Source organism: Falco peregrinus, chromosome 6 (assembly GCF_023634155.1).
Source record: "Falco peregrinus isolate bFalPer1 chromosome 6, bFalPer1.pri, whole genome shotgun sequence".
Lineage (NCBI taxonomy): Eukaryota > Metazoa > Chordata > Aves > Falconiformes > Falconidae > Falco > Falco peregrinus.
The window spans coordinates 38,553,512-38,573,193 of NC_073726.1; the positions used below are offsets into that span (position 1 = coordinate 38,553,512).

A 19,682-nucleotide genomic window follows, 5' to 3' on the forward strand; every position below is an offset into this window, starting at 1 on the left:
CCGCCTGCCTCTCCCCGCGGAGCGGCCCGGGCGGGCGGCGCCTCACGCACATGACACCCGCGGGCGAGGGGAGCGGAGAGACGGCGGGGGGGCGCCGCACCGCACCGCGCCGCACCGCATAGCCGCACCGCACTGCACCCGTGTCCTCCCCCGGCCCGGCGCGCTGCCGCCGAGCCCTCCCGCCATGAAGCGTCTCGGGGGGAACGACCACGGCCGGGGGCTGCGAGGCGCCGCCGGCCCCGTTCCCTCGGCCCGCCGCCGCAGAAAGTCGTTGCCGCAGCCAGGAGCTGCCGTTCTCAAGGCAGTCGCTAGCGCTGTGCATTACACGCAGGTGTGAGGCGCTTGCAGGAGGTACGTTTTACTGCCGTAGATAAACCAGCTAAGACCCTGCTGCTTGCGGCGCCTCCGCTTGTTTGCTGCCCGCGCCGACGGGAAGCTCTCCCGGGAGCGACCGCGGTGGGACCGGCGGCACCGGCAGGGCAGCGAGCGGCGGGCGCGGGGCGGCCGGAGGACGGGTGGCCCCGCCGGTCGCTCCTCCGAGCCCGGCCTCCCTGCTGCAGCAAGCTGGCGGCGAGTCACAGCGCCGCGGGCAGGGCGAAACCCCGGTCTGCCAGGCCCGCAGCTTCAGAAAGCATTGCCGCCGAGCTGCCTGGCGCGCCTGACGGGCACATCTCCCGGGCACTAAAACCGCCTGTTTTAACGCAGCCTTGCACAGGTTTTAAGTGGTGTAAAGTGAGACGTAGCCCCGCTTTTAATACGTTTTCAGGATGTGGAGCGACAGGGTTGATGAACAATTCATCTGCACATTTACGCAGATGATTCCAAAGAATGAAAGTGGAAAAAGAAAAAAAAAGTGAAGCCTTTTCACCTGATTCCTTGAAAAATTGCAGACTGCTCCTGTCTGCTTAAATCTAAAGCTGCTATAGGGCCGTCACCGCCGGAGCAGCACACGAGTGCAGCAGCACTGTTGTGTCAGTGTCATCTTCTTCCACCGTGAGCTAGCAAATGTGCCTGCCAGACAGAGCCGCGGGCTCACCTAGTGCGGTGCCAGGCCCTACTCTCCCCGGCACGGCACGGCCGGGCAGGCTGGCTCACAACCAGCGCTGCAGCCAACAAACCCCAACATGCAGCCGCAGGTGCTGAAGCAACCTGCACACTGGCAAGGGGCGAGCCAGCAAGAGCTGGTGATACACCGCAGCAGGTTGCCATTAAAATGATCTGCCAAGGTTTCTTAAAGCAGCTGGTCTGAGAAATGCTTCCGGTGGCCAGGCAGCAGTGACAGAACCCACACCTGGATGGGAAGGCTGTGGAAGCCCAGCTAGTCAAGCCTTCACTCTGTGTAAGTTTTGAGAAGCAGAATACAAGTCCATACAACTGCAGCGTGTCCATGGTTGTAGCATGCCAGCATCTCTACCTGTTGCCATCAGTGTTCCTTGTCAACAGGAACCTAAGTTCTCCAGAAGATGCACATCTATAAGTACAACTGCTACTGGCTGGGCTTGTACCAGTGTCAAAAGAGACAACTCTGCTGAGGGATGGTAGCCCTACCACATTTTTGTGATCAATGGAACACATTGAAAAAAAAAAAAAAAGCTGTTCAGAGCACAGAAAATTAAAAGGTCATGCAGCCTTGGCAACGTCAGGACCAGCCACCAGAGCTCCCAGCAGTTACCCTGTTCTTAAAAACCCTGTGCAACCGACCCTGTGCAGTTCCGGCACTTGACTCTCTTCACTACATTTTCCCAAATTTATTGTCTAGAGTTTTTTGTTTTCTGCACTACAATTTAATCTCTACTCCTCTCACCAGAGTCACGGTGGTTAACACTGATCTTCTGTAACAGCTTTTAGATAACTGAAGACTTTTGTCCCCCAACCCCCCTTCCAATCTTCTCTTCTTTCAGCCAACCAACTCCCATTATTTCCCAGTCCCCCTTCTGGTGAGTCTTCCAGACCCTAGCCATTCTTTTTTTTCTCCCCTAACTTATCTTCAGGTAACCAGTATCTTATTCTTATAAGCCAATTTAGAAGCGCTCATCATTGAGTAGGTCACAGGTAAACCAAGTTTCCCTCTGCACAGAGCAGGGTGAGCGTCCACCCCACCGATTTTCAGGTCCCTTGCTAGAAGCCATCACTGGCTGAGCTAACCAAATGTGGCTAGCCAAACTAATTTCCATGCCCCCCCGGGAGGGATTTCACAGTTACAGCAGGCTATGCAATTACTTAGTAATAAATCTGTGTTTAATTTAACCCAAACAAGTTTATGCAATGGCAGTTTATTCCACATCTCCCCTCTTCTAGGCTTCAAGCTTAATACCCCATTCAGCCTTTTTAATCCTTGCCATAGTATTAGATCCAAAATTACTCTAGCATTACCACTTCTACAGTGATTAACTAAATTAGTATTGACTGTTCCACACCGAGTAGAGAGACTAGGAATTTTGCTACCATTACAGAGAACTAATATTGTTCAGAACACAGATCAGCAGAGTGGTCAAAAAATAAATAAAAAAGATTAGTGGCTCTACCATACAGCCTGTGCTAGTGGTGCTAGTGACAGGAGAACTTTTCTGGAGAGCCGGCTAATGCAAGCTAAACTGCGATTTGCTGCTACAGGTTTCAGGCTTTGTATTGTACTTACAGGGAAATAAAAATTATAAGGTAGTACTGAAATTAACAGGAAGTGAAATTATGGAAAGACACAGTACACACCAGACAGTAAGTGGCTGATGATGTCTTTATGCCATTAAGTCATTCACTCATGCATTTTCACAATTCACATGAAGACAGGTTTGTTCAAGTAACAGATAATAAACATACTAAGCTAAACCCCCAAAACTGTAAACCAGCTTCAGGAGGAAGAACCATGTATTACTTTCTATTACTTCTTTTGGCAAATCAGTAGGCATGACTGATAGAATCAGGACACTTAGTTTGAGCCAAAAAAATGATGGTATTATACACTATGCTTGCTTTGACTTGAAAAATGTATTTGCTTCATAAGAATGTAATCAGTAGATTATGAACTGATTCCTTCAAGTTCCTTAGCTACTGCTTAGTTAAAATTGCTTCAGAAAAAGAAATTTTAACAAGATTAAGATTACTGATGTATTTAGCAGCACTAAACCCAGCAATGTTTAAAATGAACATAAAATATAACAAAACATTTTCAACCGTGTAAAAGAATGCCACACATACTTCAATATACAGACTATATTACTACTACAATTAATTTTTTTCAGACTGCTTCAGTATAAAGAAGTTGAAAATTATATATTCCAACTAACTCTTGATTCCTTTCAAGATTAAGAACCTTTGAAACAAAGTGTTACAAACTTACCATTGGAAAAAACCAGAAGTTATGCACAGTTTGAGAGCCCAGTCCTTTTAACACTTACGCATGTATTTAAATGACACTCAGTGAGACTGCAGACATGAATGAACAAATGTGTAAGCAGGCATTAAAACATTCCAGTTAGACATGATTCCGTTATTTTAAAACAAACAGTTAAGAATGCCATGGCTAACCAAGGAAAACATGTAACAAACTGCTGCACGCCTTTTGCATAGCTAGATTTTTTTGGGGCAAAGCTCTCAAAGAAAGAAGCTGTTCATGTGGGTATAAAAATATCTGATCTGAATTCCCTTTTAATATTTGACTCTCACCAAGAACACTGGAAAGCAGGTCTTGGACATCAAGGCAGTGAATTTCCTCTTCTTTTAACAATAAAAGAATCAATTATAAATTTCATAAGTTTCTAATCAAATATTTTTTAAAAAATTCAATGAAAATGTTTTATATTCTGACCCGGACAGATAAACAGGGAGTAAGCACCACAAAACTCAGATGCTATTACAGGTTACTGCTGTTTAGTTTATACCTAAATGTTTTACCATTAATTGTAGAAAATTCTGGAGTTGGTGTAGATCATCTTGCAGATGTAACAGAGCAATCAGAAGTACTACTGGACACCACTGAACATCCATGACCAAGTTTCCACAAAGAAAGAATGAATCCCGTAATATTTGCATGCTCTTCAGCTGAAACAAGTAAGTACACCTGTAGTATCCAAGTAAAGTGACAAATGTTTTCTGAGTTTTTGTTTGTTTGTTTTCCTCTTTCTTCTTCCTACACATACTGGAGCAGACTGTTTTATTCTGCATCTCTGCAACCTGATCATGTAGTACTTAAAGTAGTAACAACTGATACTGGAAAATAAATACATAGTCTTACTAAATTTTCCACCTAAGTTTGATATCTCAGTCAGCAGCAGGTGTGGTCCCTTTTCAAGATCCAGACCAGCAATTTATTTTTCCAATAATCAGTTACCACCGAGGCATGACACTATCTAGTCTGCTGACTGCCCACAAATTCTCCTTAACCTTTTAAAAAAATTATGCCTGCAAACAGGATTCTGAAAAAGCTATTTTAAGAACCCACTTCTCTTGTGGTGAGCAACATGATTTCGGGGCAATTCTGAAAATGCTGTACTCTGAAAAAGGAATTTTTACATTCTGTCTGACAACCCGGAGTGCAAAACTTCCATATACAGAGCAGTCAAATGATTACAGGTATCATGGCACCAAATACAGAGAGGAACTTAAAAAAATATCGTGAATTTGTTTTCTCAAGTAAAAGTGAACTAACAGTTTGGATGTGAAGGAAAGAGAAATGCATTTCCATTCTGTCCTATCTGCGCTTTTAGTCCCTATTCACACTTACTTAAAAAGATCTCATTTAAAACAATTGTCATGTTCTGTGATGATCACAGTCATTCAGCTAGACTCCAAAATACTAGTGGTGGTTAAAGGAAATCCAAAACCCCTTTTAAAGACTATTCATGATGCTTAGAGTTCTGCAAGTCTTCTTGCAATAAAGACTAAACTGCATTCTGAAAAACGGGCAATATTCAAAGCAAACAAAAATGTCAACTTCATCAACAACACTTTTTCCTTTAGGACTTAGTCAGAGATCCTCCAAGGGGCTAAATTCCCTGCCAGCAGTAATTCTATCCTCACATTGACCAAAAAAAGATATATATTTCTTTTATATTTACATATTATACATATTTACATTTTTTTAAATACTACAGTTGTAGAGGGAAAAAAAACCTGGACAGAGATTTATTATCCACCTTTAAATGTCCCAACGTTATTTTTTTTTCTCCTTTCAAAAAATTTACAAGTCCTCTTCAGGTCTTTTGAAAGCTAGATACAGTCCACATTCCGCAGGCCACCATCCATAGTCAAAGCACCAAATCTAAAATGAAAAACCAGTATATTCTTCAGTGAATGACTAGATTATAGAATCAATCCTTAATTCATTATAATTTATTTATGGGGTTTGCCTTTCCCTTGCCACATGCCAACACACATATTTGTATCTAACTTTGTATGTGAAAAGAAGATGGAAGAGAAGATGCTATGCTCCAAGTATGGGCCTGGGGCTGGGGAACAAAACCAAACCATTACAGCTTGAAGCTAAAGAGCTCCACCAGAAATTTACCCTGAAGCTTTCAGGAAATCATTATTTTATCATCAACACAGGAAAAATGCAAAGTCAGTCTGTATGTGATAACAACGTTACCCTCTCAGGACTGTAAGAAATATGTTCGCCTCTTTCTCTTCACTTAATTTAAGTGATCTGAAAACTGCAAAATCATTCATTCAGATTGGTATAATTCCACAGTTGTAAAAATTACGGCTAAAGGTGAGGAGTTAAAAGATTGCTTTTAAAAGTTAAAAGTGTTGCACAACACTTGATTGCTGCAACAGTATTGTGTTTAAATTCAGAATTAATCTGTCTGTGCAACAGGTATTTTTGTTAGCTAAACATAAGTAACATGAAACAAAAATGCCCCAAATGCTGTGTCAGAATGATTTTACAATAATGTTTAGAGGTTTTCAATACTTTTTGGGGTTTTTTTTGTTACATCTCTGATCAACAGTTCAAAATATATTTACAGTTAAAGAGATTACAGAATCGTCCCTTAGTTTAAGTTCAAATGTACCAAATTAAGCCCATTCCTATTATCAGCCCAAAAAGGGAAAACAACTGCTTGCCTTTCCAAAATGTGATTGTTCTCAGCCAGCTCTTTAACAACCCCTTCCATTTCCTCTTTTAGTTTCTTCATACTGTAGTAACAAGAAGTGAAAGAAAGGTTACAATTTTTATAGGGACAGTTACCTGCCATGATCACTCACCACCACAACTTTCAGCAACTTGTCATTACATACTAAAATAAGGGACAGACAACAGGTTGCTTATTTATTAAAAGTGGCAGATAATAGATTACTATTGTCTCCTACTCACTTCCAAATCTGTACCGCCACTGTAGCAACATAAAGTTTTTTCTGCAATATAAAACTCTTTCTATTAATACAGGAATCACTAAGTCAGCTGTAAATTCGTTTTTTTCAATTCGCCTGTACAACAGGTATAGAATATTACATCAATCCAATTATGAAATTCTTACCCAAGAGTCATTTCCACTAATGTGTTTGAGCTTGGATAGACTGTGTTCATTGTATGTTTCATCCCACTAGAAGCTGCAAACATTTTCTGCGGCAGAGCATCTTGTAACTGAAACAGACAAAAAGGAAATCTAAGTTGCAACAGAAGTTGTCATATGTACCTTGATGTCCACCTTAAAATCTTTCTTTAAATTTGCCAGTGCTATGATGCCTCATAAAATCAGTACATTAGTAAAGCAGCTGATATTCTCCAAGCTGAGATTATTGACATGACCTATAATTCCCTGATTTGTTCCATCTTCTTAACTGTCTTATACTTTCATAAGAAACTCTTAAAAGGAAGAATTATCTATGCGTTATGTTTGCAGATATCCTAAGGCAACAGGATCCTAATCAATAACTGATTTTGGTAGTGCTACTAAAATACAAACAAGTAACAAGTGGAATGCTGCTCTCCATCATTCCTTAATTGTTTTTACACCTGTCCGGTGCTTTAATTTAAATTTATTTTATAAAGAATAATAATTTTACTGCATGAAAATGCTGTAATTCTCTCAGTTTTGAGGTAATTCTGCTAAGTTTGCAACCAGCAGAGTTACCATCCAAATTTTAACAAAGTATTTTCTTTCATGTCACCAGCAGCATTAGTTTAGCATGTATCCTCAAGCACATATCCCCTAATCTTGATTATGGGACTAGTGTTTTTATGCTTCATAAGAGTATTAAGATAATCCTCTGGGTGCTCAGATACCATTATGATAATAGCAGTTACCCAAAATGCTTTATAATGAACTCACATCCATTTGCATATTTTTGCGGGGGAATGCTAACACTACAAAAAACCAAAAACAACCAACCAAAAAACCCCCAAAGCAAAACACCAAACCCACCAAAAGAAACCAAAAACCAAAAAAACCCCCACCAAATTCCAAAATCAAGTCAGGACTCAAAAAATCACACCACTTTCTACATCACTCTGACATTAGCAATGAAGCTGTTATAGACCAAATACTACATCCATACAGCCCTATATTTTAATACGACTGCATTAATGTAAGACTCGCTATAAACAACACTACTGACATTAAACAATATGGAATAGTCTTTTATCTATGCAAAGACTTTACATAATTTTGAAGCATTCTACCTCATTTATATAATCCTGGTATTTGGACACCTCTTCTTCAATATCAAAACACTGGTTGGTAAGAGCCAGTAACTGCTTCCTTGTGTGAAGCATTTTCCTAAAACAAAAAAGTTTTCTTTTAAAAGCTTCCTTTGTAAAGTGGTGCAATGAACATTACCGAATACTAAAGAAATTAATAGCTTGCCTTGTCCAGTCCTCAGCCTTGCCCAAAAATGTAACATACTTGCTGACACATTCATCTTTGAATAGAGCTATGGCTTTCGTAGCATGCAAATACAGCTTCTGCCTGCAACACAGAAACAGCCAAACAGTGTTATACTGCTTTCAAAACCCTGTCCCTCTATACTAATACTTTCTGAAACATGGAGAAGAGGTATGTGGACTTAAAATCCCTTCAGCCACCTTTATTCACGCTGCAACACACTGCATGAGCTGACAGTTTATATTGCAGAAATATTCCCTAGCAGGGAGAAAAAAAATCACTTGAAGCATTTAGTTGCAATTATTTTTATATGAACAAACGATCAAATGTCTTCTTTGAGTCAGTATTTACCTGAGCAGGTATATTTAAGGAGAAGGGATGCTAAATGGAAAGGACAGAATTCCTTATTATTTCTTATTTGCCTTCTACATATACTTGGAACTTCCAGCATATTGAATAATCTTTGTGCTGAGTAATACACATGCAAGAAAAAACCCAGGATTTTTGTGTCAGCTTATATTTATGACAAGAGAAAAACGCAAGCCCATAAGGACAGGAAAGCAAAACAGAACCCAATTCTGGTTAGTGCTGCAGACAGTAATCCCAGTAACTGCCTTACCATGCTATGCATTGCACCAGTAAGCGAAACTAAGGGGTGCCAGGACACTACAGTCCAACACCTGCTTCTGGTATTTCATTAAGTCTTGCATGATAGCTATTGGTTAATCACATTCTGGGTAGAGTGTAGCTGGACTGTCATCAGGCACGCACACCTATCATTCAAACAACAAAAAAATACCTAAACTGAGTGCTGCTCCCTTGTCTGTCTACTGGTAAATATAACAAAGGCCAGCCCTCTGTTGCTAATGGCACACAGTTCTTAACAAAAACCATTGCCATTTCTCTCTGGGGTGAATCAAGTAAAATAAGATGTAGTTAGGAATTCAAAGATATCTGAACATTCTCAAGGAGAAATTTGTGGTAGAAAATATACCAGTATTCAAAACCATGAAAATCAAGCCTATTTATTTAGAGTTATTCACTATTAATGCAGGGACACAGTCTGAGTAGTAGAAAAAGCCCTAAAGTTTCTTTAATCTGCCCAAGGGAGTGCAGATTTAAAATGAGCTATGGACTGCATCCCAATGTTTGTCTGTTTTTCAGTCTTATCCTTAAAAACATGACAAAATTATCACTCACATTATCTCTCACATTAAGTTCAGCCCCTTGCTGTTGCAGGCCAATAACGCATCCAAGTCTCTTTCAGCGTATCAAGATCCGCCTTACAGGTTTTCAGCCCCTACTGTCCTTTATCTTAAGGCAACCTCACCTCCACTTGGCAGTTGCCCCATTTAGCTTTCACTATGGAAAAATCAAGTGGCATCGCTGTGAAAACATCGGTAGCTTTCTATCTGTGAATGAAGCCACACTAGTGGTAGCAACAGCAAGAACATTTAGAAAATTACAGAAGCAGTGTCTAAATATAGCACACAGCAAAGTCTAGGGAGCAACTCAACTGGCTGGCCACTAGGAGAATAACTTAATTACTTAAACATAAGCATCTAGCATTATTTGAGATGCACAAGGATACCCTGCCCTGCTTCTGTCTATCCAGAAAGGTGTAGGTTTCCCATTGGTCTTGTGTCCTACCTCCCAGTCTAAGAGCATGTCTCAGGTACCTTAGGGCAACTTAGATAGTATTAGGCACTTGCATATGAGGAACTGAACTGATTCTGAGACAAATACAGCAGCACCAGCAGAGCAGCTGTTTACAGTTGCTCGAGAATTAGTCAAGTGTTGTTAGCGGAGTCTAGACACTCAGGTTACATACAGACACTTAATGTGGCCACCTTTCATAAGTGACAGTTTTAAACAAGCATGGAGAACTGCATAAAATTTGTATGCTGTATTCCTGGGAAGATTAAATCATTCTAGAATTTCATTCCACTAGCCCATATTTTATTCATCTGTAAAAATTATCTCCACGTTAGTTACAAAGTCACTTCACTCTTACTGAGGAAAAAAAACGTATTTTCTATAAGACAGTTATGCCCAGAAAATGAACAGGTATTTCACATCTACATTTAGAAGTCTATCAGTGAAGGAACTCCACTGCCAGGAAGTTATCATATACTGGCACCCCTATGTATTTAGGATATTTAAAGGAATTTTTTTTACAGAGCAATCCTAAAGAGGTTATAATTTACAATAAAAATCAAAAGATTATTGGCAAAAGCAACTGAAGGACCTAAAAGCAATTATGTTATTTCCCAAAGGTAACTTCAAAACTTACTTGTCAAACTTGTGAATTTGTTCTTCATTATAAGGAAGCCCTAGGATCAGAGCAGATGACAGACATTACCAGTTTAATTCTGTTAGTTGTATTTATGTAAAACTCCACTAAGTTTACCCATTTCCTATATGATTTTCTTCTATTTTGATAGGTAAAAGTGGTCATGTACTTTTTTTTTCCTCCACATCTCCAGCCTTGCAATTCAAATTTATGATTAATAGTGCTGTTTCATTCATATGGGCTTCAAGGCAGTATCTCACTAAGACAGACCTACAGACGTATTCACTGTTGCTAACTCACTCTTCATTCCTACCACAAATAGCCTAGTGGAACAAGGACTGACCTGTCTTTTACATTACAGTTTATATTAAAAGCGAATCAAGTAAGTTACTTACTTCGTTCTGCTTTGTCTTTTTTGAACTGATAATAAATATCTGTGATGGAACATAGCAGCGCCTGCAGCCTTTCTGGACTAGAGTGACAAAGGGAAGAAAATTACATATTTTATACATAAACTTAAGTACCTATGAATGAGTTTTATGAACTACAACTCAATGTAGAATTCAATACATATTAAAACAACTAATACAATTACTCACTTTCTGTCTTTTGGATGCATGCCTTCCTGATTTGCCCAGGTGTCAGCCAGTAAACCACTGGGAGAAAGTTTGGCTTTGATATCTTGAAGACTAGTTTCTATTGTACCCTGAGAGCTGGAGAGCTAGGTAAGAGCAAGAAAGTTCAATTTTACCACTGAGTAAAGTGAAAAATTACTTGAGGCTGAAAACAGACTGAGCATGTTAATACTATAGAGCCATTTGTTTCACTGACTTCATTAAAGAAACATGCCCAATTATCCACCTAGGCTTTGCTAAAAGCAGATAAAGCATGACATTATTAAAGAAAAATCTCTGACACTGGTACTTCTGTTAGTTAATATTTTTCTTTCAACAATTAGTTTCAATCTTTCATATATTCCCCATGTATTTCTACACTTGCTTTTTTGGTTTGTTAAGAATTTGTATAATGACTATACACATAATTCATACCTTTCTTTCTCTACAGTTCATACAACCTTCAAAATAAAAATGCACTGATCAACTTTTTCTTTTAGAATGGAGAACTTTGTACCTGTTCCCAGGACACCAGTGTGTAAAGTTATTTTCAATTTTTCCTTACTTCTCTGGATACACAATGCAAATTTCAAAGCAGATCACTCTGAAGTGTGTTTGTATATGAATCATTTTAGAAAACCAATGAAGTAGTTTAAAATTCTTTAAGGAAAGGGGAAAAAAACTGCAAAGTAAAATATATTTCACGGTTATAATTTCTTACTTGAGTATTTTAGAAAATGAGAATGTATTTTCAGGAACTAATTATTTTCACTACACTAAGCTAATAAAAGGATTTGCTCTGTTTTCAGAAAGATATCCACATCTCACTGTGAGCATTTTAACAACCTTAAGCAATCTAGAAATTACTTTGAGAAGTCAGGGTTGTTATTCACAGAAACACCTGTGTTATTGTGCATTTGGCTTTTTCTTTAGAAACACCATTTTAAGCATGATACAGGCTTTGTAAGATACTTACACGTAACAGTTTTGTGTGTATCTCTGAAATTTCATCCACTTCTGATGCTTCCAAGTTGATCTGCATCAAATTCTCATATCTGACCACAAAAAAAAGCACAGTTAAAAAACAAAATAAACAAGCAGTGAATACACTCAAAATGTTCCTTGAATCTAGACTGTAACAATAACTATGTTTTCTTTTACATGAATTACAGTATTTCCCAAGCAGCAACCATGAAACACTGACAACTTTAAGTGGCCATTAGTAACGGAAACATTTTACTTATGAAAAAAAAAATCCCTTCATTTTTTTCCTACATTTGAACTGTTAAAAAGAAGTTTGAAACTTCCATTCCTGACTTCTTTATTCTATTCTCATTACTTGTACTTGACAGGCAGTAGAAAACTATTTCCTCTCATGGAATCATTATTAAAAGGTTACCAAACCAAAGTTACTTAAAGTAGTCAATGACACACAACAAACTAATACTCCCATGCACCAAAATGCTTTTCTGTGAAAACTTATTGGAAAGGCTCGTTACCAAAACCTTGGGTTGGTTGAGTTACCAGAACCCTTAAAGGCTGGGTTAGTAGCACCATCTGTTCACAGTGATACTTGCCATTTGACCACAGCTCAAGTGCCAAATAAATCATTTGGGATGATAATTTTCCTGTTGAGTCTCAGGCACATTTCATTTTTAAAACCACCATAAAACCCATCTGCTTTCAAAATATACATACTTTGCTCGAGTTCAATACTTTGTTTAACTTTTCAAATAAAAGTTTTGCATTGCCATGCTTTGAAGCACAGCCTTGAAAAGGGAGGACAAACAAGAAGGTGTGTCCTTTGCTAATTCCAGAAAAGTCTTCTGAAGTCAAATAAACTGAAAATCCTGACCCTTCATAAGAGGCTGAAAGACCATGTGCAAACACTTAGCAAATTTCTGTTCACATGAGAACGACTCCAGTTCACAAGTGAAGGTAATTTTTTTCAAATCACTGCTCTGAGATACTGCGAAATGCACTAGTCACAAATCAGAACCTGCAGCAGTTTCTTCTGAGCTCTAAGTGGCTTTCATCTCTGGGGACCTGGCAAACTGCAGGAAGAAGCTATCTGAACCAAATACGGAACGAACGAAAACTAGTCCTGTGAACTAGCATAAACTAGCTTGAAGAAGAGTCTGGATTACAGCCCTGATGATTTGTAACTAAGCTACACAGGTATACTGTTACCTTGCTAGTTATCAGTTTTGCTGGTTTCACTGTTGTTGTTTCTTTGTTTTTAAAGCAAGTATCTTAAAGCCCAAGTGTGTCAGTGTGTATATGTTTGGCATGCACAGAGCAAATCTGAGAAATCCTTCAGTATCCATAATTCTGACACGCAAGCTGTTCAATTTGCACATGCATAGCAGCTCCAACATCCTTAAGTCTACTGTGCAGACCCAAGGGCTCTCTATGTGTGCATTAACTGCCTGGGGGCATCTGCATTTTCAGAGCAGTCTGGAAGCAAGGTTAGGGAATCCTACGACCAATACCGCATTTGGTGGACACTGGCAGCAGGTTGAACAGGAAAACAACTACTCATAGAAGAATCCTATGAAGACCTGGGCTTTAACGCTCATATCAGACTGCCTAAGAATAACAAACCTTAAAGATGGAGCTAATGCTAGTTTGTGGAGAGACTGCAAAGATACTTCAGGAGTGGAAAAGAATGTGACTGAGAATTGGACATTGAGTGGGACTCACAGGTGAAACAAAGGTCAGGAGAGAGAAAAAAATGAAACTTTTAGGAAGAATTCAATGTGCAATCCCATCTCCTACAGACAGCACTTGACTGAAAGAGGTTGGTCAGAAGAGTCTGACCACTGGAAAACATTTCCTTCTTTGAGATGGAAGACAAGAGAAATAAGTGTCTTCTGTGGTCTTTGAAACTTGGAAGTCTCCTATGCTAAAAGATAACAATTCTTTAGTTGCTCCTTATTATAAATTTTGCCAGTTTTAAAGAAAGCACTCTAAACCACTTTCTATTCTACAGATCTAAATGGATCCATATGGGCAACAGTACGATTCTGAGACACAGACCTCTGCCATTTGAATTAACCAAAATAGACAGAAATAACACAATAGTCGGGCACTTAAAAAAAAGTCAGGAGTAGAATTTCCTGTGCAGTTTACTTTCTGCATCCCTGTGTCCACACACTGTGATCTAGTGATACCCTAATACAGCTTTGGTTTGGTTTTTTTGGGGGGGAGGATTGAGGTTTTTTTGCAGCTGCTCTATGTCATATTTCAACATTAAAATTCCTTCCATGCAGAAAATACTACAGTCTTAAAGCTGTGAAAGGGTCAGTATTTAAAGTCATCCTTAATAAACACACGCAAGCAAACTCAGTGACAAAAGCATTAAAGCACTAATGGAAGGAAAGGTACTTGATTCTTTGTCCAGGCTTTACTACAGCTTCTAAAGTCAACAACAGCAAATGAACTGAGTCAGAGAAGAAAGGGGAAAAAACCCACGTATAATTACTACTCAATAGCAATTACTTGTTCCTGATAGGTTAAGCAGCAAAATTAACACTCTAATTTGAGTAAAGTGTATTACTAAATCTGCTTAAGGTACTGCCATCAGCAAATCCATGCCAATTCAGATCTAATTTTTATATGCAAAACCTCTGTAAATAAATATAACTTAAAATACTACTGTCATTAAAGATAATGAAAAATCAATGCATTCAGTAGCGCTCCTACTCACATTTTCTCAGCTTTCTCAATGTTTCTGCTGCAGAAATCCAGCCTGATGACAACTTCTGTCTTTTTATGAACCACTTCATTGTAATCATCCTTAATTATTTCACTGAAAAAGTGAAGCATTAATCTATAACAAAAGCATTCAACTGCCGTCTTACCAGCGATCAGTAATACAGTAATATACCTACAGCAATAAGTGCTAGTAAGAATTGCTTTGTTAGAGATGCATTAGCATAACCCTCACATAAAACTATCTTGTGCAAGCTGCTCAATTGTACCTGCAGGTCACCAGAGGTTAGACTTAAACTATCCCCAGAAGAAAGTGAAATTGCAAATACCTAAACCTTATTGTCAGAAAATATTATTTTTGTTTCCTTAATGACAGAAAGAAGGAAAAAATTCAGAAAGCTTGTTCATATTCAAAGAGTAAAGAAAACCTCCCAAGATACTGGGAGATTACAGAATTATGTATTGATAATCAAGGCATATCTCAATTAAAAAACCCCAAACAACCACAATGAAATTCAATCAGTTGCTTACATTAGCCATCGTATTCCTTTTCGCATCAGCTCCTGGTAAAGTAGCAAAGAAGTGGCAACTCTACAGGCATAACATACGATACCTGTTACTGCCTGTAGAAAAAACAATCAACATTGTACTAATCTGACATTTTCTTAACTGTTGTTTCATGTCAATTAATCACAACAAAGCAACACAGATTAATAAAAGAAAGAGAAATATGAAGGTGGTAGTTTAAAATGCATAACTTTGCCCGAACTTTAGTTGGTAGATAACCAAACACTCATTATGGAGGCAAAGCTAAACATGGTAGTGAGTTTTTCCAGTTATGCTGAAATATCTATTAGGGATGAAAATAAGTCCCTCATAAACAAGAAGGACACCACTTACTCTCCAGATTTACTTTCATTTCTGGAAAGTTACAAGTGCATTTCCTCAGTAGTTTAAGAATTAAACACATACATTAAAAGAAACTTGTTAAAAATGTCACATTTTTAAATTACAAGGCTAAGGACTCTTCATTCACTTAATTCCACTTAAAAGTTTGCTGCATTATTTCGAATTGTGAGCAAAGATTCAGAAATGATAATTTGCAACATTTTAAATAAATACTATCAACTGATGACCTTCTGTTTATTAATTTTAAAGACTTTTGTTATTCAAAGACATATGCTTTCAGGACTACCATGCCTGAATACAAGGCTTCCCAGCAGCCAGTGTTTTATAGGTATAGTATAAATAGCAATCACAAAGTCAATGCATGGCAACACATATGTTCAGCAGTATTAGAAAAATGACCAAAAGAATAAAACACCCTCTACTTGTCTCCCACAGATTCTGAAAATTTGCAAGAGAGACAACAGAAATTCTGCTCTTCTGCAGACTTAGACACTCCTCTCTATTGAGAGAAAGATGAAAGTTATTTTTCTTATGTTAAGTTTTGCACCATCACAGAGGACGTTACGAATCTTCTGGCTAGCTTCAGGACTCCCGAGTAGCAGACTCCTTTCCACCCATCACTGAATTGTGCAGTAATAAAGCACTCTTGAGTTTCAAAGGCTGTTTTTAGGGTTTGTTCTTTTTAAAGAATTATACTAACTTATTTTGCATATGAAGTACGGCTTTAATGTACTTTTGGAGCCTTTGTTAACAAATACATTTCTGTCAGTCATAATTCTCACTAGCATCTTAAAAATAGTTTCATTAACATTATTCATCTGAAAATCAAGTAGCTTTCATTTCAGTATCATTATCTGAGACAGGTATATAAAATCATAGTTACTCACTTTAGCCATACTGGCATCTCCATCCAAATCATAGCGTTGATGTACTTTAGGAAGTAAAACTGAAATATAACACAAACATATGTATTTTCTTATTTTCCGTAAAAGACTTCAAAATTTCAGATTGTTTCACCTCCCTACACTGTTTTTATGTGTATCTACAGGGATTTTCATCTAATCTGTTACCACCAAGCCTTTTAATATCCTGTGGTTCTCATGCACACCTTCAAAACCAGCCTTTGTCTTAAACACTTTAAATAACTTGGTAACTTCAGCAAACAGTCCTTCATTTCCTTTTCCAGACTCACTTTTGAACACGCTGCACAGCACAGATTTCATGCAGGTCTCCACTAGCAATCTCTCTCCACTGAGAAAGCCCATCGTTTATTTCTGTTCTTCAGCTCTTATGTTTGTTCGCATGGGAGACTGTTCCCTCTTAGCTCATGGCTACTTTGTTTCACTGAGATTCTCAATGGCAGGACTTCACCCAACTGCTTTTCAAAACCTAGGGTAGCCTCTGCCAACTGAACCTCTTTTGTTCTCATGCTCACTGACTCCTTCAGAAAGCTCTGACACAATATAAAGGCCCTGTTGATCCTTCCACAAACAACTCACCTACCCACACTCTTTAGCACCTCTGTGTGAGTGTCAGCTGGCCCAAGCAGTCAGTACGTAGGATATACGGAAAAAACAACGCTGACCTCTCAAGTGGAGGCATGTCCTCCAGCTCAACTCTTACGAAAAAAGGCTTTGGCATAGAACCCTCTATAAGCCTCTCAATGATAAATGGAAATACAAAAATTTCATTTATTTTTTTCCTGTTCTGACTCTACCTTAACTTCTAAACAAAGGTAGGTTGTTAAGACCTCCTCTGTTAAATGAAAGGCTAACCACATTCATGACCAAAAAAAAAAAAAGCAAAACTTGAATTTCCACTTAATGAGTAATGGAACAAAAGAACCAGCTTCGAATTACATTCTGTGATGTTCCCTTCTAGTTGTTAGAAGTGTCATGCTTCAAAAAATTTCAGAACTCCATATACACCACTACATCTTAACACACAAATGCTCAGGTTCACAGCACTAGGAACATTACAAGCGGCTACTATTTCTGTAAAAATGAGCTGGATATTCAGCATTTTTGAAAAAAATTAGACTGCATACTTAGAACTTCACGTATCAACAGAAAAATTGCAAACACTGTCTCTAAGACGTAAGTCATAAAGCAATAAGCCAAACTATTTACAAAAGATAGCTATAAGAAAGGAGAAATTACTTTCATATACCTTCTTCATAGATTAATCCAACAATGTTCACAGCCTCCCTGCTTACTACAAAGATAGGATTCTCCTCAGTTGTTCTGGGGAAGTGCTGCGCCAATCTGCCAGGCTCTAGTATGAAACGCCGACCTTCATATATCAGTTCTTGATTCTGAGATGGTATTTTTGTCTGTTTGTAGACCAACTCATGAAATATAGCAGCTCTATAATACAAATGATATATTCAGTGTTAGACAGACTCACTACAATAGTTCAACAATTTAGATTTTGTATTACATAAATAAAAATCCCTTTTACTTCCGATTAATTAAGAATGGGTTTTACACATAAAGCATTCAACTTATACGCAGAACAAAAAGCAGCACACTGCCTAAAGCTCCAGGTTGCTTTGTTACAAAAACAAATGCTGTTTCCTGCAAAATATCAAACTTCCTGTTCTACCTCTGATCTTCCACCAAAGCATGTCTGTGTAAACAAACTTGCTTTGGCCTGAAGGTCAGTAAAAACAGGCAACACCAGATGAGAGGAAGGAAGCATACTTGAGTTATCGCAGGCACACCCATTTCTTCAAAGGAGATGGATGGTGTCTCCAAAAGTCTGGTGGTTCACATGTCAAAAAGCACGCACCTTAAATTCAGCCTGTAAGCTAACAGACAGCTAGATTTATCTCCTAAAACAGGAGTAATAAGGAAGACCAAAGAGACTCTGATATTTTATTTCCAGCAATCAATGGATACAAGGTGTAAGAATTTATAATAAACCTTCCCCACCCCACTCCCCCGCTCAAAAAACCCCCCCCCCCAAACAACAAACAAAACCTCCCACGAAGAAGAAAAACCTTAAGGACACTAACAGGAAGGACCAATTTGCCTCCTGTGCTACACTAGTGCACTGTCTCTTCTTAATATTACAGCTAGTATATAAATAATTATAAAGATAAATAATAATAATAATAATTTTTAAAAATAAAGTACAAATAGCAGTTTGAGCTACAAGCAAGTTTTCTCTGCAAAACCAGTATTTGAACTCTTTCAAAATACAAATGACAATAGAAAATAAAAATTGGAAAAGGCCAGGACTGTATTTACACATTTGATGAAATAACTGTATCTGTTCGCATATTAGAGAACAACACATGCTCTGTATTATCTGTAATAATGCAGAGAAAAGGCACTAATTTTTGTATCAAACTGTAAACCAGACTTTACAGCTTTTAAGATCAGCACTTTATGACCATGAAGTGAACTACATATAACCCAGGATCCTAAATTGTTCCAATTGCAATTTCAGAACCCCTGTGAGAGTTTTATATCAGACACAGATGATGTGCACATTTTTGTATTCTTGAGGACAAGATAAGAAAAGCAGTGGTTAAACACAGTTTCTCGAAAACTACTTTGTAAATAAGTAACATATACAAATGTGGGTAAGCTTGTATCGATTAAGAACACAGACACATTGTAAGATTAAGTCTGTGTTCTCTTGCTGATTAAGACCAAGTTTAAGATCAGTTGATTTGACCTTCAATGATTTTATTTTTATTTCTGGTCAACATGCTTCTGTGCACTGTGACTACACAGAAGAATCACAAGCTTTCACTCCCTCAGATAAACCACCAAGGAAAGGCTACTGAATTTGTAAAACTGGTTATCTGAGGTCACAGTAGTGTCTGCCTGAGCAAGAACAAAGTAATGAAAACACAGAGGGAACACTTACGTATTATAGCTGTGAATATAAACTTTGTGCAAGGTCATCTGCTGTAGTGAAAAGATGTGGATTATTATTCGATGTAGTATGTCACTGGTCTCTGCAAAGAACTGGTCAAATCCCCAGCATTTTTCCTGGTCTGCTTCAAGAATATTCGCAAGGACAGGTGTGAGCAGTACTTGCAGACCCCTAAAGGACACCAGGAATTGATAAGACTACTTGGATCCTTCTGCCTTGTAACCAATTGCAATACTTCGTTTGACTTGTCTCATGAATGAAAATCTATTATCACTTGAGGAATACGCCAGTGCTTTTTTTGTCCCCCTCTACTGAACAACAAAATGTTCAGTGGTAATGTTCACTGTTTTTCATTAACACAAATATTTTATCTCTTTCGTTTTTAGGGTCAGCTATCAAATTTTTTTTCCTTGATATTTGACAAATTTCACGGGCATTGGAAAA

At 38.3% G+C, this 19,682-nt stretch overlaps 1 protein-coding gene across 6 annotated transcripts in view; it reads right to left on the reverse strand.

The window, feature by feature from the left end:
• Positions 1-2,720: 2,720 nt before the first annotated feature.
• Positions 2,721-19,682, reverse strand: part of TBK1 (TANK binding kinase 1) — a 29,431-nt gene continuing 12,469 nt past the window's right edge. For 3 of the 6 annotated variants that reach the window (XM_055808477.1, XM_055808478.1, XM_027793409.2), the window contains 14 exons: positions 19,230-19,409; positions 17,520-17,716; positions 16,238-16,296; positions 14,973-15,064; positions 14,437-14,538; positions 11,704-11,782; positions 10,713-10,834; positions 10,509-10,585; positions 10,114-10,153; positions 7,803-7,904; positions 7,619-7,715; positions 6,474-6,580; positions 6,061-6,132; positions 2,721-5,257 (listed from right to left, as the gene is read on the reverse strand). In XM_055808477.1, coding sequence (XP_055664452.1) covers positions 5,206-5,257; positions 6,061-6,132; positions 6,474-6,580; positions 7,619-7,715; positions 7,803-7,904; positions 10,114-10,153; positions 10,509-10,585; positions 10,713-10,834; positions 11,704-11,782; positions 14,437-14,538; positions 14,973-15,064; positions 16,238-16,296; positions 17,520-17,716; positions 19,230-19,409 — 1,378 coding nt within the window. In that variant the 3' untranslated portion in view covers positions 2,721-5,205. Of the gene's footprint in view, positions 5,258-6,060; positions 6,133-6,473; positions 6,581-7,618; positions 7,716-7,798; positions 7,905-9,020; positions 9,183-10,113; positions 10,154-10,508; positions 10,586-10,712; positions 10,835-11,703; positions 11,783-14,436; positions 14,539-14,972; positions 15,065-16,237; positions 16,297-17,519; positions 17,717-19,229; positions 19,410-19,682 lie in introns of those variants that run through there. The other 3 variants (XR_008747822.1, XR_008747821.1, XR_008747823.1) reach the window with 3 other exon arrangements.